Source organism: Phyllopteryx taeniolatus, chromosome 8, assembly GCF_024500385.1.
Source record: "Phyllopteryx taeniolatus isolate TA_2022b chromosome 8, UOR_Ptae_1.2, whole genome shotgun sequence".
In the NCBI taxonomy this organism is placed as follows: Eukaryota; Metazoa; Chordata; class Actinopteri; order Syngnathiformes; family Syngnathidae; genus Phyllopteryx; species Phyllopteryx taeniolatus.
This window is the reverse complement of record NC_084509.1, coordinates 30,621,607-30,646,506: the sequence shown is the minus strand read 5'-3', so window position 1 is coordinate 30,646,506 and position 24,900 is coordinate 30,621,607. Positions and strand designations below refer to the sequence as shown.

General features: G+C 42.7%; 1 protein-coding gene across 1 annotated transcript in view; it reads right to left on the bottom strand.

Moving 5' to 3' along the window:
• Positions 1-1,695: 1,695 nt before the first annotated feature.
• bcl9l (bcl9 like) overlaps positions 1,696-24,900 on the bottom strand; it is a 28,932-nt gene continuing 5,727 nt past the window's right edge. The window contains 11 exon segments of the mRNA XM_061782406.1: positions 1,696-4,678; positions 5,320-5,574; positions 5,682-7,822; positions 7,904-8,043; positions 10,023-10,107; positions 10,193-10,367; positions 11,281-11,403; positions 15,550-15,829; positions 15,831-15,946; positions 17,458-17,530; positions 18,711-19,016. Of these exon segments, the coding sequence (XP_061638390.1) occupies positions 3,510-4,678; positions 5,320-5,574; positions 5,682-7,822; positions 7,904-8,043; positions 10,023-10,107; positions 10,193-10,367; positions 11,281-11,403; positions 15,550-15,829; positions 15,831-15,946; position 17,458 (4,485 nt within the window). The 5' untranslated portion in view covers positions 17,459-17,530; positions 18,711-19,016 and the 3' untranslated portion in view covers positions 1,696-3,509.

Sequence of the window (24,900 nt, the reverse complement as noted above, 5' to 3'; positions counted from 1 at the left end):
AGGGATACAGTGTGCTGAAACGGGGAGTCGCAATGATTATTCTTTCTCCATCTGATGTTATTTCACCCACGACTTTTGACTTGAGATAAACACTTGAGATACACCACTCAAGTGCTAATGGCTTATTTGGCTTCCCGTCGGCGGTGCGGCTTCGCAAAGCGGAGGTCCCCTCGCAGCCGATCCCAGCCCGTGGGTCAGCATTTACTGGGACGGAGGCCGGCGCGATCAGATAGAATGCAGCTTTGACTGATAACTATAATTCTGTCATATATTCTTCGATAACCTTTCACTTCAACAAACAACTGTCAACGTGCAGCTTCGTCAGAATGTGGCAATGGTATTGATTGAACTTATTTGAACTTGGGATGGACATATTCCACCAATAAATTGAGCCACTTTAAACTAGAGTGGTGTGACTCAATTTGAGCAATTTTCCTGAAGAATGACGTTTTTATGGCTGCAATAATACAGTATCTTGGGCTTTACTGTATATCTTGGGTGATGTATATGGCAATGATTCTTCAGGATTCTTGTATTCACAGTCATTGTGATTTTCTCCAGATTTGGGCATTTTGTGTTGTGTATAATTATTTTGGACTTGGATCATGTTGCTCTTCTATACACAACTGAGCACATGTGAGCATCAGTTTCAAAGGTTGGATCCCAGTGTGATCTGGGTTGCCTGAAAGAAAAGAAACAAACTGGGATTAGAAAAAAAAAAGTTTAATTTAATACTGATCGAAATTCAAACAGCCATCAAATCTATCAATATTTCATGAAATACAATAACATTTACTTATACTAACATGCAGATGTATTAGAACCCAGGGTAAAGCGCACTTACCTTCTGAGTCTTCAATCTCTGAACTTCACTTTCTTGGATGGTTTTTGCAGGAGGTGCAGCCTGGTTTTATGGGTGCAGCCATCTTGGAAATGGGAGTTGGTACAGTGTTGCACTCATGAATTAGGAAAAACTGAGTGCAATACAGGAATGCCCCCTATGTCAAAAGTGGAACTAAATTTTGATTTAGACCATTTGAAAGATATGCCTTTTCTGTATTGATTACTGCACCTAACTTAAACATGACAAAATGGAGTGAGCTCACTTTAGCTCTCGGAAACGTAGTTGACGATCAATGATAAACATGGAAATGCAAAATGGAGTGTAATACATTGCTGCGATCAGCAGCCACTGTTGATTTTCGCTCAACCGGTTTGCCGTCTACAGAAATACATCTTGACACCAGCTAAGGGAAGTTGAGGACTTCCACTGTGGCACAACTCCAATTCTGATCAATATACGTATCATTACTCTGATATGCTAGCACATTGGGGATAGCGTTTAGCACATCTGCCTGGAGTGCTGACGTTCGGGGTTTGTATCTCAGCTCAGGCCTTCCTGTGTGGAGTTTGCGTGTTCTCCCTATTTTTTTTTTATTCAAAAAATCATTGGTGTTTTTCCATTCAAATTCTATGTTTGAGGTTGTCACCTGCGACATAAGGTTCACGAGAAAAAAATTCTGACTTGACAAATAGAATAATGTTAATTTCCAATTGAAACTATAATTAGGCTTGTTATCGTAGATGGTAGTTTGTACTTTATTTTGGTACACAAGAGGTTCAAAATATTCAAAACTCAGTATTATGCAATGCAATAATCAATTTGTTCTATTAATAGCTCTTTGACAGTGTCACTCAAAATCTGCCTTCTATTTATTTTGTTTAAAAAATTTTTTTTACATGATGTCATTCAATTGTACAGGTTTACATTTGTTTCAAATAGTTCATTCTTTGGCTGTTGGCCAGGATGACAGTCTTCACACCAAGAGTTTTTAAGGCTTTCATTTATTTGACTGCAACCGTGTCCCGTCGTCTGTGTTCATCAAACAGCACTCTCCGTCCCAAGTAAAACCCACCATAGAGATTATCACGCTTCCATTTCTTTTAGACTTCTATTAAAACACAGTTATACAGAATGAGAGTGCAAACAATCACAAATTGCATCCTATGTACAGCAGGTATATATTATTTTTTTTTATATATAGAATTCCTTTACGCAACAGTTTTGGTAGCAGGAGAAATAAAATCAAGGAAAAACAAATATAAATTCTAGGCACCACTCTGAACTGCCATGTGATTCCTCACAAACACATCTTGGAAATATGTATGTGTGTGTGTGTGTGTATTTGGAAAGCACTCCAGATTTTTGATATAACCATTTTACAGTGCTCTTAAATATTTCAATGTAGAAATCAGTAGCAATCTGTCACGGGTTGCTTGTTACTGATGTTTCTAATTTCTCTTCTCCCAAAAAAGACAAGCAAGAATTTAAAAAAATAAAATAAAATAAAAATGCATGGAAACCCTAATCCCTGCATAATTTGTTCTTTTCATTTTCAAATGGCAATCAAAAATCAAAAGTGACTGATTATTTTGTTTTGTGACAAAAATATGCAAAAAAATAAAAAATAAAAACAAACAACCACCCTGATTTTTCACATTCAAATTTTAGGGTTGGTTCAAAAATATAAAATTGAAAAATGGGCCACAAGACAGAATATGATTGAAATAGGGTTCGGGTTAGTTGGGAATGTGGTAACTAGCCTGAACTGAACTGGTCGCCAGCCAATGGCAGGGCAGATATAAACACACAACCATTCACACTCACATTCATGATGGCCATTATTACTGCATTGGGGAAAAAAAACAAACAAACTTGTTTTTAACCCCAAAAATTATTGAATAATCATGGATAAAACACCAATAAGCGTTTTTGAGGTTGCCCCCCCCCCCCTCCAAAAAAAAAAAAGAAAAATTTGAAAATTGAAAACAAAATCTGGAAATAGGTGAATCCGCGGCTGCCGAAACATAGATCCACAGTACTGCAATTTAGGTTTATCCTGAAATTTCACCAAAAACCCCAATATCCTTAACTTTTTGTAAGTAGTAGGTTTCATTTGACTGACTGCGGCGGCTAACAAGCCAACGTGCCTTTCATAATGCTTGTTTGACGTTCCGGGCACATAAACCATCCATCCATCCATTTATCCATCTACACCGCTGATTCTCACTAGGATCGCAGGTGTGCTGGAGCATATCCTAGCTGACTTTGGGCGAGAGGCGAGGTATACCCTGAACTGGTCGCCAGACAATCCGTAGGGCACATTTAGACAACCATACACACTCACATTCACACCTATGGACATTTTAGAGGCTTGGATTGCCAAGGATGTTTTTGGAATGTGGGAGGAAACAGTGCTGAACTCAAAAATCAAACAGTCATGTGGGTCATTTTTCAATGTTGTATTTTTGATTAGTCTAAAATTGAATTATGAAAAATCTGTTTGGTTTTCTGTTAGATAAAAAAAAAAAACCCTAAAATAACGAGTCACTTTTTCGTTAGTTATATTCGTTGATTTTCATATGCCAATTAAAATGGAAAGAATGAATGATACACGGATTACAGTGGTAATGTAAACGAGACACTTGTACAGGCTGCGTCCGGTGGATCAAAAAGGCATGTTGGCCATACTGCCAGGACTGTAGCCAATGGGGCTGTCCAGAGACATCCCCCGCTGTCTGAGGGTCTGGGGTCCTATCAATCCAGTCTGTGCGTGGGATGGAGCCATCATGGGACCCTGAGGGGACATTAAAGCACCCTGGGGGCTGAAGGGGTCTCCTGGAATGGGCATATTGCGTTGCTTGCCCTGCATCATCATCATGTTCTGCCGCGCTATCAAATTGTGCTGTTGCTGCTGAGGTGACATCATTCCCGGGTACGGACCGGAGGGATGGTGGAGAAGACTGTTGGCCATCATGGCTTGCTGTTGCTGTGGAACCATACCTGTCCTTGCCAACATGTGCCCAGATGGGCACATGGGGCCCATGCCTGTGCCGAGCACCATTCCCCTGGCATTTCCGTGGAGAATGGCCATGCTTTGGCCGAGTCCGCTGTGCCCCTGGTTAGGCGGCAGTTGCTGCTCGGCCATCATGTTCTGTAAATTGGCCAAGTGGGGGTTGGATATTGATATGTGTGGAGGACAAGAGGATGACAAGTGTTTGAGGAGCTGCTGGGGAGGTGGCTGCTGTGACACAGGGCCCTGGTTTGGATTCTGGTGTGGTTCGCTCTTGGGGAAATACTGCAGAGTGCTGCTGGGCTTATCAGAAGGAATGATGCGGGACAGGTCAAACTCGGGGATCCCAGAGTGGGTGGGCCGTATTACTTCGCTCAGATCTGGGCCGTCTCCCATGGAAAGAGGCGGAAAGGACTCTGAGGGATGAGGGTGTCGTTGGTGGGGGTCTTTCCCGAGCAGGTGCAGCTGCTGAGGTGAGAGAATGTCCTCTCCGGACTGAGAGAAGTTATGTGACATTCTGCCAATGGGTGAGCGCATATGGCTGTGAGACGAAGGGTGCATGCGAGGGAAAGCCGCCATCTGGTTTTGAGACATTGGTGAAATATTGCAAGGACCAAGGTCATCACTTCCTCCTCCCATCATGGTGGAACTCATAAGAGGAAGGCCCATTGAGTTTGGGGAAGACAGCACAGGTTCCGAGGGATCGTGGGATAGTTGGTGCTGACCTTGGCTTGGGATTCGCACGGGGCTCTGGGAATCACTCTTGGCACCGATGGAACTCTGGGAGACCAAGATCTGGGATGTCGGAAGGTTCCCAATGTTTCCTGTTGGCGTAGCAAAACCAGCATGTGAGACTGAGACTGTTAATAGTTAAAAGGTTTAGGGTTACCTAACCCAGAGTAGTTGGGTAAACATCAACCAGTAGCCTATTAATATTTTCTTGCGAAGTTATCACTAACCCTAACCCCAACCCTAAATCTGACCCTTTTTCACTCCTAAACCCTCACTCTTAATCCTAACCCCATACTCCTAACCTTGAACCTAACGGTTTACTCTTAACGCTAACCCTTTACTCCTAATCCTATCTCCTGCCCAACACCTAACCCAAATCTTCAACACCAATCTTTATCCCTTTCTCCTCACCTTATTTCCTTACTCCCGATCCTTTACTAACCCTGAACACCAAACCTAACTTTTTACTTCTTTCCCTCACCCCTTTGCCCTAACCCCTAATCTAAACCCTTACTCATATATCAAACCTTAACCCAAAACCCAAACAAGCATCTGATATATGTCGACTTTGGATAATGTTTTTCCCGGAATTTATTTCCCACTTTTTGGGGGGTGAATACCGCAGCTGACTAGCTGCTCAATTGATCAAGTTCTGAGGGTCCGCTGTACATAACACACCTAGTAAATGAAAACTTCCCTGATGAAAAGTTCCTGCGTGTTTTTGGGTTCATACCTCCAATGCTGACGCCAGGCAGAAGAGGTCGATCTGGCAACATCTCATCATCAGAAGTTGCAATTGTCTTGATTGCGTCGTGGTAAAGGGGAGTAGAACTGGGCAGGGCGTACTTGGACATCTGAGACATGATCAGCGACAAAGGATTCTGTGTTTGTGGAGCATCGGGCGATGATGTAAATGTCATGCTAGGATTTATCAAGCCTGGTTGGCTACTTGGGGTGGAGTTGGAACTTCTAGGGGGTAGTGACCGCCCTGCAAAAGGACATCAAGATAAATGACACCAAAAGTATTATGATAAATTAAGAACTCAGATTACCTCTGAAGTGTGTTGTGAAAAACTTCATCATGTAGAAATTTACCTGTCTCGGGATGACTTCCTCCGTTGCCTGCAGCCCTCACACTGTTTGGGCCACCTGGACTTGAAGGATCTCTTTTTGGAGACATCCACGCAGGAGAGCCCATAGCCATAGCTGGAGACTTAAGTCGTCCAGGTGAGAGAGACGGGGAGTGCAAGTCGTGGTTAGAAGACCCCATTATCTGAGGCGATTTCATGGAGGAAGAGCATGGCGTCCCTGCGCCAGAAGCAGGGCGGAGGGGGGGGTGAGGGCCTTCAGGGGCGATAATCGAAGGAGACTTCTGCCCTGGAGCAGACGGAGAGGTAAGATGAGCGGATGGCTCTCGGTGAAGGGATGGCGAATTAAGATGATGAGGATGCTGGACCGTAGGAGAAGTCAGTGACTGAACATTGACTGATAGGTCGCTAGGATGCCGAGGACCAGGACCCATTCCTCTGAGGTCTCCAGTGATTGGCATATGACTAAGTCGTGACGTAACTCCTATCTGATTATGACCCTCCTGCTCAGGCCCGAACATCTCAGGGCCGGGCTGCTGAGGATAGGGCCCTTCACCTGGTCCACCAGAAAAAGGGCCTTGTGTTGGAAAACGAAAGGGTCCATCAGGTCCCGAGACCATTCCCATATTTCTTCTTTCATTTTGTGATGCTCGTATTCTTGCTATCACTCCAGGACTGAAAAACTCACTTAAAGGCCCTGCTCTTCCTGGGTCCCTTCTGAGCTTTTGTGACAGAGTCATATGCTGCTGCTGAATATTCAACTGTGGGTTCATGTTGATTGAAAGGTTGCTCGCCAGAGGGGAGTCCATTAAATCTCTAATCTGAGGTCCCCCTCCAGGAGAGCCCATTATATCCCGTGAACCAGGAAAGTCCATATGATCCCCTTGATTGGAAGGTGGACCCCTGCCCATAGTACCAAAATTGGAGAAGTCTGGGCCCCCGGGATTTTCCATAATTCTCGAGCCCATATTGCCCTGTTGCTGCTGCGCAATAATCCGATCGAGTTCAAACCGAGGAAGACCTTGCATCTGCCGCTTCTCCGTGATGCGAAACAATTCCTCACGGGTTAAAAGATGTTCTGGTTTTTCCTGCAAGTGTTGAGGAGGGTAGCAACCATGGAATGAACCTCCACCATCCATGTTGTTGGGCATATTGTCCAGCCAAATCCCTGGCCTGGTAGGCCTTTGGTGTCCTAGACCATCGACAGATAACAGCCCCCCAGGACTGCCAGGAAACCCTGCTCCACCTGGTGGCCCTCTCTGCACATGTGAAAGGAATTGTGGACGTCCAGGCCCTTCTTGGTGCATGTCCGTCATTCGTACATTTCCAGGAATTCCTCCTCCCATCGTATTTCCAGAAACCCACTGTTGATCTCCAGGCTTGCTGTGATATGGGGGAGGCGGTCCCCTGATGATCATAGGACCTCCATGCAAGCCCATCTCTGTCATCATCCTAAAGTGCTGGGGATTTTGTATTTCCTGTTGCCTCCTCTTCTCCAGGTAGTACTCTTCCTGGAGTTTCCGCCACGCAACTTGTTCTTGGGTTAGCCCCTCCGTTCCAAGTAAGGGGCCCATGTCTAAACCAGGTGAAGACAGCTGAGGATGAGGGTGCTGGGCAAGATTATGGAGAGAGTCCATTTCAGGGCTGTGAGTGGCAGTGCCGAGCGACTCTGTTTGAGAAATTATGGACTGCAGTGGTTCTTCAAATTTCTTCATGGTTCCCAGAGAGGCCAACGCTGACAGCGCCATGTTATCGCTACTGCCATCCCCAGAGTTTGTACCGTTATTGCCATCCTCAAGAATAGCATCTCGATCCCTACTACTGTTGTTTATGATGCTGGGAGCATTATTTGTAAGGTTACTGTTGGAGCCCCCCGTGTCACCATGAGGGCCCCCTCTTACTCCAGTACGTAGAAATAGTCTCTCGATGTCCCTCAGAGTCTGCAAAGAACGCTCCCTGTGTTCCAGCTGCTCCTTGGAAAGACCGCCTTCATTCCCGGGGCCACTTCTCTGTCCTGTGTCACTCTGTAAATGTGCAGACAGAATGGAAGGACTCCCCGATGGAGAGAGACTAGCAACAGGAAGACCCTCACAGTGTACAGTTCCCGAGCCAGGGCCTGAAGGTGTGGCTCTGCCATCTCCCTCTGGCCTATGGGAGAGAATGCAGTTAGTACCGGAGAGGCCACCATGTCTGGTCCGAGGGGAGTCATTGTCAGAGTGATCCGCTGACATTGGCGTTTTCACTGCAAGTGAGGAGACAACGCCTCCTGCCGAGTTGGGCTGTGGCGTTCCACTTTTGGATTTAGGGGTGCCTGTGGGCGGAGAGGCACTGGAATTCACCTTCTCAGTGATCCTCACCAGTGCGTGGCCCTATGTCAGACAAAAATAAGTAACAGTTTTTACACCAAATTTCCTCCAATACAACGGGTTCTCGTTTTACATAAGAGTTCACTTCATACAGAAGGCACTGTAGTCTATCACTAACCTACGCTAAAGCAATAGTAAAGTCATATTTACAGGAAATATTTGTAAGAAAAACTCTTTTCGGCCTAAATATAAAACAATCAATAAAAAAGCAGTTAAGTATGGCGGTATCAAAACACACCATCTTGTGCCACGTGATCACATATTATTAGACCGCAGCACAAACTAGTTCAATCGGAACCTCCAGGGTTTATCATGCATTAAAAATTGAGATGCGTCCGCCATCGCCTAATTTCCGGCCACCTCCAGCTCTAAAACCTCTGACATCATGAACATTGTGATGTTATTTCTAGTATTATGTGGTGGTGGATCTGTATCAGAAACATTTGGAAGTCACTCTTTAAACCATCAAAGAAGAAGTCGAAGAAAAAGAGCCAGACAGACCAAATGTCCGATGGTTTTGTGGAATTGCCAACAGAAACCTTCATAGATAAAGTGTTTGTTTGAGCCAGGCCTGAGAAGTATCACAATGGTACCAACTCTGCCTCCATTTGAGCCAGGAAAAACACTGTTGTTAACCTTAAAACCTTGTATGTCTAAACCAGGCATGCCCAAAGCCCGGCTCGCGGGCCAAATCCGGCCCGTGTCCAAATTTCCTCCGGCCCGACGAATCATGTCATAAAATCAATAATATGTGGCCCGCCAGCGCAGTTTACCACAGTAAACAATACACACATACAAAAAAAAAAAGCCGTTTTATATTTCACCAGAGGGTGGCAGTAGACCTGTGGCCGCACTCTCGTCGCGTGACCCCTGTGTGAACTTTTACCCCTGTGGTATGTTTGTAGCCCATTTCTAAAATGGCAACTGAAACTAAAAAGAGGAAAGTTGACAACGAGGGCCGCCGTGTCCAGGACAAGTGGATTTGTTCACAGTCTGCCTAATTTGCCAAGAGGCTGTGGCTGTTTTCAAAGAATTTAATATTAAGATGTATTACCAGACGAAACATGCTAACTACGACAAGCTAACGGCGAACAAACGCGCTGAAAAACTGAAGCCACTGGGAGCGGTTTTGATAGCACAGCAGCGCTTATTCACAAGAGCCCGTGACTCAAATGAAAATTCTACAAAGGCGAGCTACGAGTCTCAGTGAATTGATTTTTTGTGATGATCAAACGACAGTTTTGTAAAGTTTTGTCATCTGATTTGACTATATAGTATAGTCACTATACTATTCTTTGTCAAAATGCACTGGAATGTGATTTGTTAAAACAAAATCAATAAATACATGTTTCAACTTTCATAAACGGGTTCATTTGTATTGAATTTATTATGATTTTAACCTTTAACTATCCTGGTAATGCAATTGAAAACAGATTCTCATTTGCAATATCGACCTAGCTGCAGACAGCAAAGTGATATGGTTACATATTTACTTGTTAATTTACAATGGTAATGATTCGAGGAATGTCAGGCCTAATGGTCGGCCCCCATACATTTTCATCTGACCAAATCTGGCCCTCTTTGCAAAAAGTTTGGACACCCCTGGTCTAAACCCTCATAAACCAGGGAACCCCTGAAGTCACCATTGTTCTAAAAGATACTGTGCCCCACAAATTGGCAGAGAGGCCCCAAAAATATGATAGATATGGTGGAACCTCAGTTAATGAACGCTCCTGTTGATGAACAAAATTTGCAGACAAAAATGAAAAATTTTAATTGAAATTAAAATTTTTTTTTTTTTTTTTTAAGGTTTACGACCTATGCTTCAGTTCACAAACAGACATAGACTCTATGCTTTGATAGCGTAAACATCGTTCACTCTGTCGTCACCTAGTTCAAGTAGCTATGTTTTTGCCCTCAGTATGGGTCCGAAGAAAGTGAAAAGTGCAACTGTATATCTGATTGAGTTGTCGTTGGCTGACCTGGTCTAACTTAATTCGTGGGACATTTTGCTGGTGGAACTGAAGAATGGAATCCATCTTCCCTTTCATTACTGCCTCCGCAGCACTGTTGAAGCAAAATTCACAAAATTTGTATCATAAAGTGGTACAATTTCACAATACAAATTTTAGATCTGTAAAATGTAGCTTACCTGTTGGCCATGTTGGTTGTGAAGACATACAACAGCTGCTGCTTGGACTGAGGCAAAGGCGGTCCAGGCTTCAGTCCAGGTCCTGGTGCACAAGCCATTACAGGCTCAGACGCGGCAGCCTCAGCAGGTGGATGATCAGGTTGTCCCTGCCTGGGTCCTGGCAGACCTCGCTCCCCTAAAAAAAAAAATATATATATATATATATATATATATATATTTTTAAACAATATCCTCATGTCGCAAACTATAATAGTGTTGTAGTAGCTACATAAGCGGATAAGCGGTAGAAGATGGATGGATGGATGGATAGTAGCTACATGATAGAAACACTAGAAGTAGTTAAACCACACATAAAAGCAAATCAAGGAGGAGGTCATCATCCACAAACAAGCACAACTGATAAATAACACACGTTTCAGACAATCAAACCAATTTTAAAAGTCACAAAAACAAACCAGGTAAATGAGGAAACCCATTTGGCCCTATGTGAAAATGCAATTGCCCACGGAAGCACTTATCAAGTTTCACCACTGTTCCCAGTTTCTCCATTTGTAGATAATGGCTCTTATCGTGGTTCGCTGGAGTCCCAAAGCCTTGGAAATTGCTTTGTAACCTTTTCCAGACACTTAGTTTCTCCTTTGTTCTTGAATTTCTTTGTATCATGGCATGATGTGTTTCTTTTTGAGATCTTGTATCCTCCTTCACTTCATCTGAAAGGTACTAGTTAAGGTGTTTCTTGATTCAACAAATCTGGCAGTAATCAGGCTTGGGTGTGGTCACTTTTCTCGAACTGCGATTAATCAGTGAACTCATGATTTAACAAGACAACAATTAATTTTTCCACATTTGACCACATACGTTTTGATTATTTTTTTATCTTAATAAATAAAATAATCATTTAGAAAATGTTATTTGTATTTACTTGGTTTGGATTTTTGGGATATCAAAATTGGCTTGATGATCAGAAACATTTTAGTGTAATAAAAATGCCCCCCCCAAAAAAAAAATAAAAAAACCCTGAACTCAGGAAGGGGGCAAATACTTTTTCACAGCACCGTAAATCAAACAGTGATTTTGTTTAAACTCACGTTGAGTCGTCGAGCGTGGCTTGTCGTCGTCGTCCTCCGTGTCTGGTCCAGAGCACCACTCATCTCCACTGTATGGCTGCTTCTTCTCCAGAACACATCTGCGCTTACTGCGCGTGACACTCTCTTCAACACACACAAACACGTACACACAAAGAGAAAACGTGGGGTAACTGTGAGACTACTGTCCAGGCAAATCTGACAGGGTACCCCCTCATAATCCCAAAGCCGACTAACATAACTACCATGTGTACCCATAAATGCCCAAAGAATTAAAAAGTTACCTATTTTTGAGAAAAAAGTCGAAATGTTACGATAATTTCTTTTAGTAGAGAAAAAAAAAGATGTGCATTATGAGATTAAAGTTTTGTTTCTAGAAAAAAAAAATCTTCACAAGAGCCAAGATGTATTTTGGTCGGATAATAGGTTGTCATTTCAGGAGAATATAGTATTTTGTCAGGATAAAAGTTGTCATTTTATGAAAATTAAGATGTATCTTTCCAGGATAAAGTCACAATGATATGATATTAAAGCCAACGTTTAACAAGTGAAGAAAATTATACTTCAACAAGTGACTTTCAAAAATACAGTGTAACTTTACTCTTGTAATATTACACTTTTTATTCTGGAAAATACACCTTTTTTTCTCTCAAACAAATAGTACTATACTCTAGAAAAAAATACACCTTTTGTTCACAAAAAATGGGACCTAATTCCTGTAATACTATGACATTTTTATTTTATTTTTTTAAAATGCAAGGATGTCAGATTATTGGGAGGATAAACTCACATCACAAGAACAATTATATTCAGAGCTTTTAATTGGCTCAGAGCTATTAGTGGTAAAGCTAGGAAGGGAGGAGTCATTTATTTTATTAGCCCCCATATGAAGGGATGACCTCTCTTTTGTAATGATACGATATAATTACAAAATCATTTATTTCAAATTATTCGGTGGGCCCCCAAGATACGGCTCGTGGGCCCCTGGAGGCAAACTCCATGGAGAGAAAGCCCGAACTGAGTTCAAACCTAGAACTGTGAGGCAAAGATTCTAACCACTAGTCCTCAGTACCACGTGAACAATACAGTAGATCCCCGCTATCCATGGGGGATAGGGACCAGGCCCAATCACAAATAGTGAAAACCTTGCAAATAACTGATGGGTATTATCATTGTACTGAAAAAAAATGAAAACAATTTTAACCCCAAAAAATTCTTTATATAAGCGGGGACATACCGCTACTATGCGTTTTCCATGAAAAATGGGGGTGGTTCCACCTCCCCACAAAAAACAATAAAATTGAAAAAAAGATTCGGGGGAAAAAATGAAAAAATGATAGGTGAATCCGCGGGTGCCGAACCGTGAATATGCGGGGGTCCGCTGTACAATGAATTAAACATTTCAAGGCAACTAGATGACAGTATAGCTCCGCAAACACCTCCCTATTTATGACTGTCAGGCATCTTCAAAGGGTGACTAGTTTTTCTTTATTTTACTTTCATCACACAACGGTTAACGGCTCTCTATACTTGTATGACAGTTATAAATGTTACATTTTTTCTTAAACACTGCCTGTATAGTTAATAAAGGCAGTTTGAGATCGGGGAAAAAAATGAATTGACTTTACATTGTTTGAAATGAGAACAAACTGGAAGTCAACAAACATCAAAGATTGTGTTCCATTGTCGTGTGGTCAATGCAGCAATAATACACAGAAAGGCCAGCAGAGGGTGCTCCGCCAATCCAACACCAGTGATCTCTTTGTTTTTCTTCCAATGTTATGTTGCCAAGGGTTACGGGATTCTTTTCACAATAAAGTCAGTCATTGAGCCAATTTGTTTGCCTTGGTCACTAGCTTTGTCCTGCTTTTTTTTCAGCACAGTAATGTGCCGCTCAGCTGAAGGCAGGCTTGACCTTCATTTCAATTCAACACTCTTTGGTCCAGCTACAAAATCAAGGACAACGGGGCAGAAAGTGAAAGACCATTATGGCATTTTATTTATTTTGTCATCAGTGAATCCTTGTGTTAATGAGAAAGTCTAATTTGTTCCTGAATTTATGCATTTTAATCAGATATTAAAAAGTGAAATTTCATAACCAATAGCGTGTGATCCTGTTGCCGGGCGGAACTGCCAATGGTTCCAAATGATTTGAAGGCCATACTGCTCCGTTAATACATCACAGCACGTGTTACAAAGTGGCTGTGAGTAGCATAGGTCAGTGTTTCACAACCTTTATTGAGCCAGGGCACAAATTAGAAAACCCCACGGAAACACCATCAAACAAACAAACAAAAAGTAAATATACTGAAAAATATATGACGTTTCAGTTTACTTAGAAATTTTCATAGTGTCAAATTTGGGCCTGTTCAGTTGAACACAAAGCTATTATTCAATTCTATGAATGGCAACAGGGCCAGACAGGTTAATTATACCCTCTGTCAAGTAGTGGAAGAACATTTAATTCTTCTGCCTGTCACGATACATTGCTGGCATGGATAGATGAACAAAGATAGATTATTTGTATAAAGTAAATAATATTCTTGAACCCATTAACTGTAAGTGGATAATTTCCCATAGCACACTTGCTAATCTCCCACACAGTGCTTGGGAATCAATAGCATTGGTGATAACGTCAGAACAATTTGATTGGTTGCTTTGTAAGCGCAATGATTTTATGGTAATGCCGGGGCCGGCATACTTTGTTCATGATCTTGACTTTGATCTTGTTGCGGAAAACAGATAGGACTTTTTTTTGTTTTTTTTAAGAAATCTCTTTCAGTAAATGTGGTCAACCGACTGGGCTCACTATTACATCACAATATATATATTTTTTTTAATGAAGCTATTTTAGGGTAGCACAGTGGGTGATTACTTAGCAGGCCAGCCTCACAATTCTGAGGTTCGAATCTGTGTGGCGTTTGCATGTTCTCCCCTAGAGAAGAGTCTAAATTGTCCATCGGTGTGAATGAGTGTGTGAATGGTTGCTTGTCTATATGTGCACTGCGACTGGCTGGCGACCAGTACAGCGTGTACCCGTCGGCCTCTCCTCAGATGGGATAGGCTCCAGCTCACCCACGACCTTAATGAGGATAAGCAGCACAGAAAATGGATGGACTGATGTTATTAAGCATTTTACTGTTGGACAGGCAGGATGTGACCTCAGCAACAAGTACACAAAACAATTGTTTCAACAAGGGAAACTCAAAAAGACTGGGAACCTTGTAAGCGAGGACATTTGACGCGTTTTCATGTGAAAGGCGTCAGTGCCGCTAGCAGAAGCCTTGGGGGAGTGGATGGAGGAAATTTTGCCGCTTCACTGAAAGGTCGGGGCATTTTCGGTGCTATTACGTTCACTTCCTGTTGCGGAGGAGGTGAAGAAGGCATGTCATCAAGTTTTTTCAAAGATTGAAACTGATAGCGAGGCAAAAGAAGGTGAACTCGTGCACCCTTAGAGGAGATATACTGTATGATGCATATTTTTCACAATTCAAGATAAATAAACAAATAGGCAGCTCACAAAAACATTATGTGGTTGTTTAATTTCATACTTGATGGGTGGGCAGGCACTCCAGAGACCCAAGTATTTGTAGCCAGTAAATCACTGGCAACTTGCAATTCGCTATTCACAAATTTACAAATTTTACTTGCATTTTTTGCCGTGAAACTTATCCTCAGCCATTTGCTGAGAACCTCAGCTATTCGCATTTTTTTTTTTTTTGCTCTTACTGTAATGCTCTAAGATGACACCTGATGGTGCCACAGCCCTAAAAAAAAAAAAAAAGCTGGAGAGTAGTAATTGGTGTCAAGGAAGTACCGGTATGTTGAAGTGAGACCAAAATCCTTCTGTCAGGGAGGAGCCAAGTTGAGCCAAGGATGTTACTCAAGTTACGGATAGTCTTTACCACGTCTGTACGTTTTGGCTTTGCTGATATCAAAGGTTTATTTTTAAAGGGTAATGTAAGACAAGTTTTGTGTTTATGGATCATAGTTGGTGGTATATTTAAGATTGAAACAAGTAATATACGCAATAATAACACATTTTAGGGAGGGTGTCTGTCAATTGTTTTTTCGCAATTCGAGGCAGGGCTCGAACCCCATCCCCTTCGACTAGTTGGGAGTTTACTGTACTTGGGTATTTCATTTCATACTTGATGGATAGGCAGGCACTCCAGAGATCCAACTGTTCGTGTACAAGCCTATTTTCCAAAAGATGTCCCATTAAAGATATGTTACAATTGCAGGACATCTTGGAATGAAAAAAGATCTCACCTGCTTTGGCATCATCCTCCATGGTTTTAGTAGCAGTGTGTCTTGGTTCACCAGAGTCCACAGACACGCTCCTCTCCCGTTTGCTTTTGGTTTTGAGCATCCCTCCAACGATGCTCGACGATTGGCCGGCGGCCTTCAGCCCTGGGGCGCTCTTGTTAATTCCATGGCCCCCGGCACTGAGGCGGCTCTTGGGGGCCAGGTGACCAGCGGCTCCCTGCTGCTGCGGCTGTTGAGCCTGCAGGTTTACGGCAGCCATTTGAGCTCTTGCGTCACCGGTGACCTTGCTCGCCATGATTGGCCAGTTTATTGTCCGTGTGCATTTGATAGGTTGCTGAGCTAGGCTGAGGAGCGGTGTGGAGAAGACCTCGGCCGGAGCTCACATTGCGATTAGGCAACACTAGTGGAGAAACGACAAGAGTGTGTTTTACTTAAGCAGTATTTTCGAGCTTTTTCCGTTCTTTAGTAATCCGCAGCAGAATATGGGTTGGTTACGCCACCGACACTAATCATTTGTTTTGAAATAAAGAGTTTGTTGATAGTTCATTGGTCAACCTCGTTTCTTTGTCCAAGCTAAGGCAGCGCTAGGTTAACTATACTGTGGGGGTGCCGCCGGTGAAACCCTCACTTGCAGCAGCGAACGGCACAAGTCAATGAGACAATATGACTTAGTCTCCAACGATATGAAATTTGGTGTTATTTGGAACAGGAGCGAGGAAGAGCCCAATCTGGAGTGTGTGACTTGTGGCCAAGTGCTGAACAATGAATGCATGAAACCATTGCATGTCAAATGCCAAATCATGACAAACCCGCAGCATTTCCTTTATGAAAACGGGATGAACTAAAACAATCAAAGTACACATATCCAAAACAAAGGAAGCTTCGTATCTTGACAGCCTCCGGAACACCAGAGCAGGTAAGCCCCACACAGTCGGTGAACAACTATGTCCTGCCGCACACGCCGCAATGCTGTCGAACCCGACTGCGTAAAAATGACAGTTGCCGACTCCTTCCCGCACATTAAGCAACTGGATATATGGATGCCCTGAACAGTGACCCTGTATAGGCGTTTGATGCTGTGCATACAGTATATTGTACTTGATCACATTTATTAAACCATAAAAAGATAAATAGCGAAGGAAGAAGTGGGTTGCTAAAGAGAGTGGACATTGGCGTGGATACTTTAAAAGCATCTCGCTCACTCAATCATTCATTTGAACAACCAAGCGCGGTATGCACTGCGCAAGTACATTTTGGCCACAAGCTTCACTTTTTTACCCCCACATTATAAATATAGTTAAGTATTGTTGTAAAACACTATATTTGATACTTTATATACTGTATTTATATCAAACTTTTGGATACAGTGATAATATTTACTTGTTTTAAAAATAAATTAAGTGTACTTGTTTTATAATCTTACAAAACGTTTGAGAACCATTGTTTGACTGTAATGTTACTGTTCAAACTACACAATGTTACAGTGTCTTGCATTCCTTACAATTGCATTAAATATATTTTTGAGGGGAAAAAAATAATTATTATAAGCTTCAATTATTATGAACACTGAAGCCTACTACTCGTGGTACTTTGAGAGCTAATTATTTTTGGGTGGTAATTGGTATAAAAAGTTTGAGAACCATTGTGTTAGTGGTTTACAAAGCTGAATTTCACAGACAAGCTGGGCGAGACCCTCTTCCACACCTACCCAATGAAAAACAGACTTGACGAATGAATACATATGTCAGGCGCAGCAAACCTTTGGATTCCAGTTGATGAACATTTCCATGGCAGTCAATGAGTGAAATGCTTTTCCACTGGATTGCACAAGTTATAAGTAAATTCTATTATTGGTTTAAAAAAAAAAAAAAAAAAAAAAAACATCAAACCTGTCAATTATTGTAAACACACTCAGGTTTGCAGGTGAGGCCTGACATCGCCATTGCTGCTGTCCTGCTTCATGCTTCAGTGGACGCACTCAGAGCTGGGCACAGGGAGAGAGCAACATAGTCAGTCATCTCGACAATCATTGCCGTGCTTCTCAGCCTCGGTGTCAACATGGATGCCGCGAGGGAGGCAGACAAGAAAGAACAGTGATAAGAGAGTAAAGGCCTTGCCGGTCAACACCGTGTCTTTAATGGTGAGTCGGTAGAATGTGTTTGGATTAAGGGTAGTGGGGAGGACGTGTGGTGGGGGTGTTTTTGTGTGAGTGTGAGTGTGTGTGCGTGTGTCGGCGGGCTTGCTGCTCTCCAAGTAGCCAAACAATATTGTGAGTCCACAAGATTTTCACCGCACATTCCACAGCGCTTTGTGCAGCAATACCTGACTCGCACGCCTCACAAAACAAGCATGCCCTATTCATTACGTGTTCTGCTTTGAGCCCATTTCAACACATGACCCACAATTTGACATTGTTCAGCCCCTTTCATCGAGATATAAGACATAACGGTAGAGACAAGATTTGTTTGCCTCTGTCTTTCACACAGAACCCACTAAAGGCAGAATACAGTGAACCTACTCGCAAATTCACCTACAGTGAACCCACGTTTAATGCGGGTGATATGTTCCAGGCCCTAAAATGTTTGCCCCTACCACACACCTTAAATACATTAAAACACACTTTGTAAATATATTTGAACACATGCAAAACTATTACATGTGTGTGTAGTGTCTGTGCCTTTAAGAGGCGGGGCCTGGTGTGTTGGAGTGCAACGTCGGCGAATCTGCGTGAGTGTCTTGGCCTGATCCGTGGCAGTGAGTGTGCTCATTGTGTTTATGTTTTACTGTTCTGCCGGCGTTCAATAAACGGCTGAAAAATGTGGTTCTCCTTTCCTACATGCAAAAGCATCACAATAAGTATACTGTAACAAAAGAACCCTTTAAAAAAAAAAAAAAAAAAAGTGACACAACGGGGGCGTGAACGAAGAATTGAGATATAGCCGGGAACAACGCTCTAAGATGCCACAAGGTGGCACTAAAGCTCTCTCTAATAGTTAAGTAGTACTTGGTATCAAGGAAGTATGACGGCTTTTCAAAAGAAAAATTCTTGACAGACTGATGATCAATAAAAAAAAGTTTTGTGCCACCCGGTACCAAATGGAACTGTAATACAATATCATCATTAGTCATTAACTAACTAACTCCTGTCAGGAACAGGGACGCACCTTGTAAGCCGGGGCCAGGACCTCATCACTCATTAACCTAGCGGGGGCTGGTCAGATGTCGCCACTGTTGACAAATGTGACTCACTGGCTTTGTGCATCACACAGGCGGGGGTGGGGGGCGGAGGGGTTGGTCAGACTAATCACACGGCGGGCGGCTGACCTTCGAGTAGACGGCCAAGACGAGATAGGGCCTATCTGGGAGTGAATGCCGACCTAGAGAGATAGCAGCCAGACGCCCACTTCAAGGAGAGTCTGTCGAGGCCGACGCCATCAACAAGATGAGATGCGAGCCTTCTCATTGATCCACTTTGAGTAGGAAAGGGGGAAGAAAGAAAAAAAAAACGCGCAAGTCATCAGATTCTCGTGGAGTTCTGGGGACTAAATCAGACAAATTAAGTGGTGGTCCTGAGACTTACAGTATCATTATTAACTCATGAACTACCATGAACATTTATAGTTGTTAAAAGAAATACAACCGTTACTTCCACTGACATATATATAATTTGTCACGTACGTATTTCAAAAAGTAGGCTAGTGATTCACAGTTCTGAGTTTCGGGGTTGGAACCCAGGGCTCAGGCCTTGCTGTGTAGAATTTGCATATTCTCCCTGCTCGTGCGTGTGTTTTCTATGGGTACACCAGTTTCTTCCCACATTCTAAATACCGTACATGCACTTTAAGTTCACACTAAATTGTCAATAGGTGTGAATGTGAATGGTTGTCTGTACAAACATATAATGTGACCTGCGGACGGCCGGCGACCAGTACGGGGGGGGGGGGGGGGGGGGGGGGTATGTACCCAGCCTTTCGGGCTCAGTCAACTGTTAATTGCCACATTTAATTCTCAGGCGCAGTCTGCTTTTTAACTCAAATTAAATATAAAAATAAACGTTGCCTTGAAAATAAATAATATAAAAAATATAAAATCAAAAATAATAAACCTGCCTTTGTTGTATATAATTCTTATAACATTTACTGCATGTTATAGGACCTCTCTCCTGAATCCAGAGCTACTGGACGTTTCAGCCATTTCTCCATATTTGCCTGTACTTGGCTGTTTTGATTTTGGCTTCTTCTTCTTGCAAGCCAAATTACAATTAAAACAGCCGTGTACAGGCAAATATGGAGAAATAGACAAAATGTGATTTTGGCAAGGCTGTGCCGCAGGCTATTGTCTTTCCGGGTAAACTAGCTGTAGCGCACATATTCCAGTTTATTAACGGGCTCGTGAAATGACTGAGAATAATTACTTCTCATCTTGGAAATAAATTATTAAAATGTTTCCATGCAGGTTTTGGGGGGGGGGTTACTTGAAAAATGTATTCCAATACAGTTATTAGCTGTTAAAAAAGTTAGTTACGTGCGCCAAGTACCATAATATGAATGTAACTTGATTACTTTTAATTACTCCAATACCACATGTGCTAAAACATCCATCTATTCATTTTCTGTACCGCTTTCTCCTCACTAGGGTCGCGGGCGTGCTGGAGCCTATCGCAGCTATTTTTGGGCGAGAGGCGGGGTACACCCTGAACTGGTCGCCAGCCAATCGCAAGGCACATATAAACAAATAACTATTCGCACTCACATTCACACCTATGGGCAACTTAGAGTTTTCAATGAACCTACCATGCATGTTTTTGGGATGTGGGAGGAAATCGGAGTACCCGGAGAAAACCCACGCAGGCACGGGGAGAACATGCAAACTCGACACAGGTGACCAGGATTTGAACCCCGGTCCTCAGAACTGTGAGGCAGATGTGCTAACCAGTCGTGTACGGTGCCGCCTTATGTAGGTGTGTGTTTAAGAAAAATAACAAAATTGTAACGTATTGCATTTTGCGGTCTCCCAAGTTACAACCTGCAGACCCCTAGGGGTCAGTTTGATAACCACTGCTAGAAGTCACTTTGTGACTCCTAAAAAATAAAATAGATTAAATGACTTACTTAAATGTTATCAACACATCTGGGAACTCGGGCTGCAACTAGTGATTATTTTGAATAATCGATTAACCTGTCGATTATACTTTCGATTAGTCGAGGAATCAGATTTTTCAAAATGTCCATCTTGAAACAAAAACAGCACATTCTTTCAAATTGACAGTGCAGAAAGTGCAGAAACAAATGGATTATGATTCTTTTGGTTTGGTTATAACATGTCAGAAGAAAGGCCAACATGTTGATCATTGTTTTTCAAAGTAAAAGCAGATGTTTGCAAATGTCTTACTTTGCTTAAACACCAAGATAATCAGCCTGCTTTCACGGAGGACTGCATAAATCTGCGAATATTTACTGTCGTGAGGCTGAAATTTATACTCCCGCGGCGGACAACACCCGCATTGCATCACGTGAGCGATGAATTGGCCAACGCGGCCCCTCCGCGTCGCTTGACATGCACGCGGCAAAACGTTTTGCTGCGCGTAGAATGCAACGGAGATAATCTCTCGTGATTGGTCCGTTTTAGTCACATGCTGTGATGATGTAATCACCGTTCCACATAGCACCTACGCCGCCGCCGCCTTCTCGATGGATTTTGCAGCATAATTAAACGTATCATCTGGTCATCTAGGTCCATTTGTTCTAGCAGAACAAAGCAACAACAATGGCGACTGTGGAACAGAGCACGGTCGCCATTGTTGTTGCTTTGTTCCTTGTTACGGAACGGAAAGTAAAAACGGCTACCGGAAATGGCCAAAAAATACAGCGGAAACTCCACCCTCTGGCGTCCTAGCCAATGGCAGCGGTAGCGACACCCCGCACTTGGAGGAGAATTGCAGCACACTTTCAAAACAGCGCGCATGGGTTGCGCTCGAGTATAAAGCCAAACTACGTGCGGGATACCCGCACTGACGTCAGCGCGAGTATAAAGAAGCCTTTATAGTACATGTTTCTGCATGTTTTTACATGTCATTGGTCACATGTAATAGTAAGAATTACCTGTCATGATATATATTATTAGTTTGGTATTTAAAGAGGGCGTCGAAACCTTGGAGTCGTGCCGGAGCGTGCGGGGGCGTGCCAGAACGTGCAGGGGCGTTCGGGGGCGTGCGGGAGGGCGGTTCTTTGAAAACAGACACACAAACTTTGAGCTTTAAGTGTATATATATATATATATATATATATATATATATATATATATATATAATTATAAAAAGATTTCCCTGTCTATCGAATATCATTTTTCAACTATAAGGATGGCTTTGGGGGACGATGTCCTGGTGTGTCAGCGTGCAGACTTACACACTGACGCATTTTCAAAATGCACACACACCAGTCAAGCTTGTTATGCAAAGGCGGCCATGACTAATCACATGTACCTGGTGGCACACGTGCAAACTGATTAGACGGCGTCGTTCACACTAAACTAATCTCAGAACGAACATGAACAAAAGGAAACCGATGTAGGCTCATGAAACATAGAGTAGTAAGAGCTCTGTGTTCCAATTATCTCCACCCACTAAAATGTCAACACACAAGGTTCTTTGGCGGTTTTTTTACTTTGTATACTTGGTTGCAGAACAAAATTTTCCTGACCTTTTCTAGGCATAACAGCTAGATGATAAATAGTGATGAGAAAAAAAAAATGTATGAAAATATGGGAAACTCTCAGAGGAGTGTCTCCTCTGTGAGGGGACCCAAAATGTTTGAGAACCTTACAGTAAGTCAACAATTAGAACTGGTAATGGGATGCTTGGATCACCAAAAGCAGTGGTGCTCCAACTATTTTTAGAACAAACTGATAATACTAGGAGATGCGGAGATTGGTGGAACAGTGATGCTCCAGTGCAAGGACACAAACAAATAAATACACCCGCTGATGAATGACGCAGGAGCATGTTCATTTAGACAATGGCTTTTTTTTTTTTTTTTCTCAAAAGAATTTAGCCAGTTACCAAACTTCAGGCACCAGAGGGAAAATAAGAGGCCAACACAACACACATGACCTGTGATGGAATAAAACCACCAATAGAAGTGTTACCCCCCACACCACCCACAGTGGAAACTTTTAACCCTTATTCAATCTGTGTAATTAATCGCTGTGGCGATGTAATATGACATGTTTAAAAACACTTTGTACAAAAATTTCACCTTCACAAAACATAACACGCTTTGGATTGACAGTAATATTTTTTTCCACACAAAAGAAGTACACACCAACTGTTCTGTGTCTGCTAAACGTTTTGTTTTTTCCCCCCACTGATTGACATTGACATGCAAGTCTGCAGAGATTTCCTGCTTTGAAACAGACACTGAATCAGCAAACAAGCCAGTGCCAACTTTCACTCTCTTGGTGCCGAAGCCAATGATGTCAGTGAGCGGGAGCAACTACGGCAAAAGGTTACATTGGAAAGCCACGACGATCAATGAAAAGCAGTGAGTAAATGATGAAGAGCATCCTGAGTGAGTCTTGAATATAAACTAATCATTCAATCATCGGTGTTGTTCCGTAATGTTTTAAGCTTGTGAGGAATTAACGTCTCGGGCAAGTTGCAACCCGCTGGCAGGTTCGCGAAGGCTGCATGTGCACGCTCTTTTAACGCTCCTGCTTTGACTCGCCCCGCCACTCTGGTGTTCGCCGCGCAAAACGTCACAGGTCTGCAACATCAAACGACGCCGCGTCCATTTGCCTATCACAAGCCCCCGACCTGCTGGTTGGCCTCTGCTTGTTTTGTTGCCACGGCAACCATCTTCCAAAGCCACGAAGGCGAAGTCTGCCGTTTCCCGCAAGCTCGCCCAGCCACCACACGGTGTACTTTACCCCTTGACAGGCACAGGACGGCGGCTATGCAGATGATAGATGCGGGCTGACTAATTTGCAGTTTATCGAGGATGGAACTGATAAAGCGAAACGCTTTGTCATTGGTAGAGGTTTGTGTTCATAGATGACGACCTGAAGTAACCTCACGCGCCGCACAGGCAGCGGAAAAACACACAACATGTCAGGAGACAACAACAAGCATGTGTGAAGAGTAGGGAGATTATGTGGACTAAATTGTTGGGACACAGTCAATTAATCAATCCATCGAGCGTGAGAGGTAGTTTTCCATCTTTCACATAAAGATCCTGAAACATTGGCACATTAGAATGGTAACAGAAGATACGTGATGTAACATTTTACGCACAAACCAGCGCAGCGTAATTTTGTGCACTTTCACATAGCAATTCGGCATCTCGCAATGAGATCACTAGACGCGTGTGTGCGTGACTAAACTTGTTGAATAGGGTGGAAAGAAATGAGTGTGGGTATTAAACTTTACACCCTAACAATATTCCCGTGATTGTCCCATCTGATACAGTAAACACCGGATATTCACTGAGGACAAGCACATGCCACAAAGGAGAAAAAAAAAAAAAAAAAAAAAACACTTAATTGATGCCCACTCCAAAATGATTTGAATTGCCTATATTTATACTTTCACTCAGAAATATACCACAAACTATGATCCCAAAAAACGTTAATAGTGTTTCCAACTCATCTTGAAACATTACCCTTAAAGATAAATGGCTTACAGATCATTTGATTTTTGAAAAAATAGAAAATAAAAAAAATGCACGTGTGTACCAGAGGTGGGAGACTCCAGTCACATGACGGATCATCAATTTTAGGACTTGCAACTTGCTTTCTGTGCCATAAACAACAACACAACTTTGCTGTGCAGGCTAAACGTCTTCCCATTACACAGGCTCCCCCCACACTTCCTCTTCCACTCGTACCCGCCCACCTCTCCTTCTTATCCACAGACGCAAAACTTGCTACAACATAGCTCATTATCTGCCGTGTATTTAAGTATAAAACAAATATATAAACGCAAGTGAATTGAAAAGGACAATGAATTGAAAAGGAATGAAGATTTCGTTCACAAACCTTTTCACCATAACTCCAAAGATTTAAGGGTGGGTACATTTTTAGGTCATGGATAATGTTGAATATTCATTTTAATTCCCCATTAGCCAGGTTAGTTAGACGGGGGCTCCCTCCACGTCGTGAAAAATCTCCGTACCTTCCACTCCCTACTAGACTTTACACTGATCTGATCGGCCTGATCTGTATCGGCTGATAATTAGCATTTTATGCTGATCGGCCGATCGACTTTCATGTCATAATTCGCCAATCCGATCAATGACGCAAAATACATTTACTCTGCGTCGCCGTCGCGTAGGAATCCGACGCAGCGTGGGGCTGGGGAAA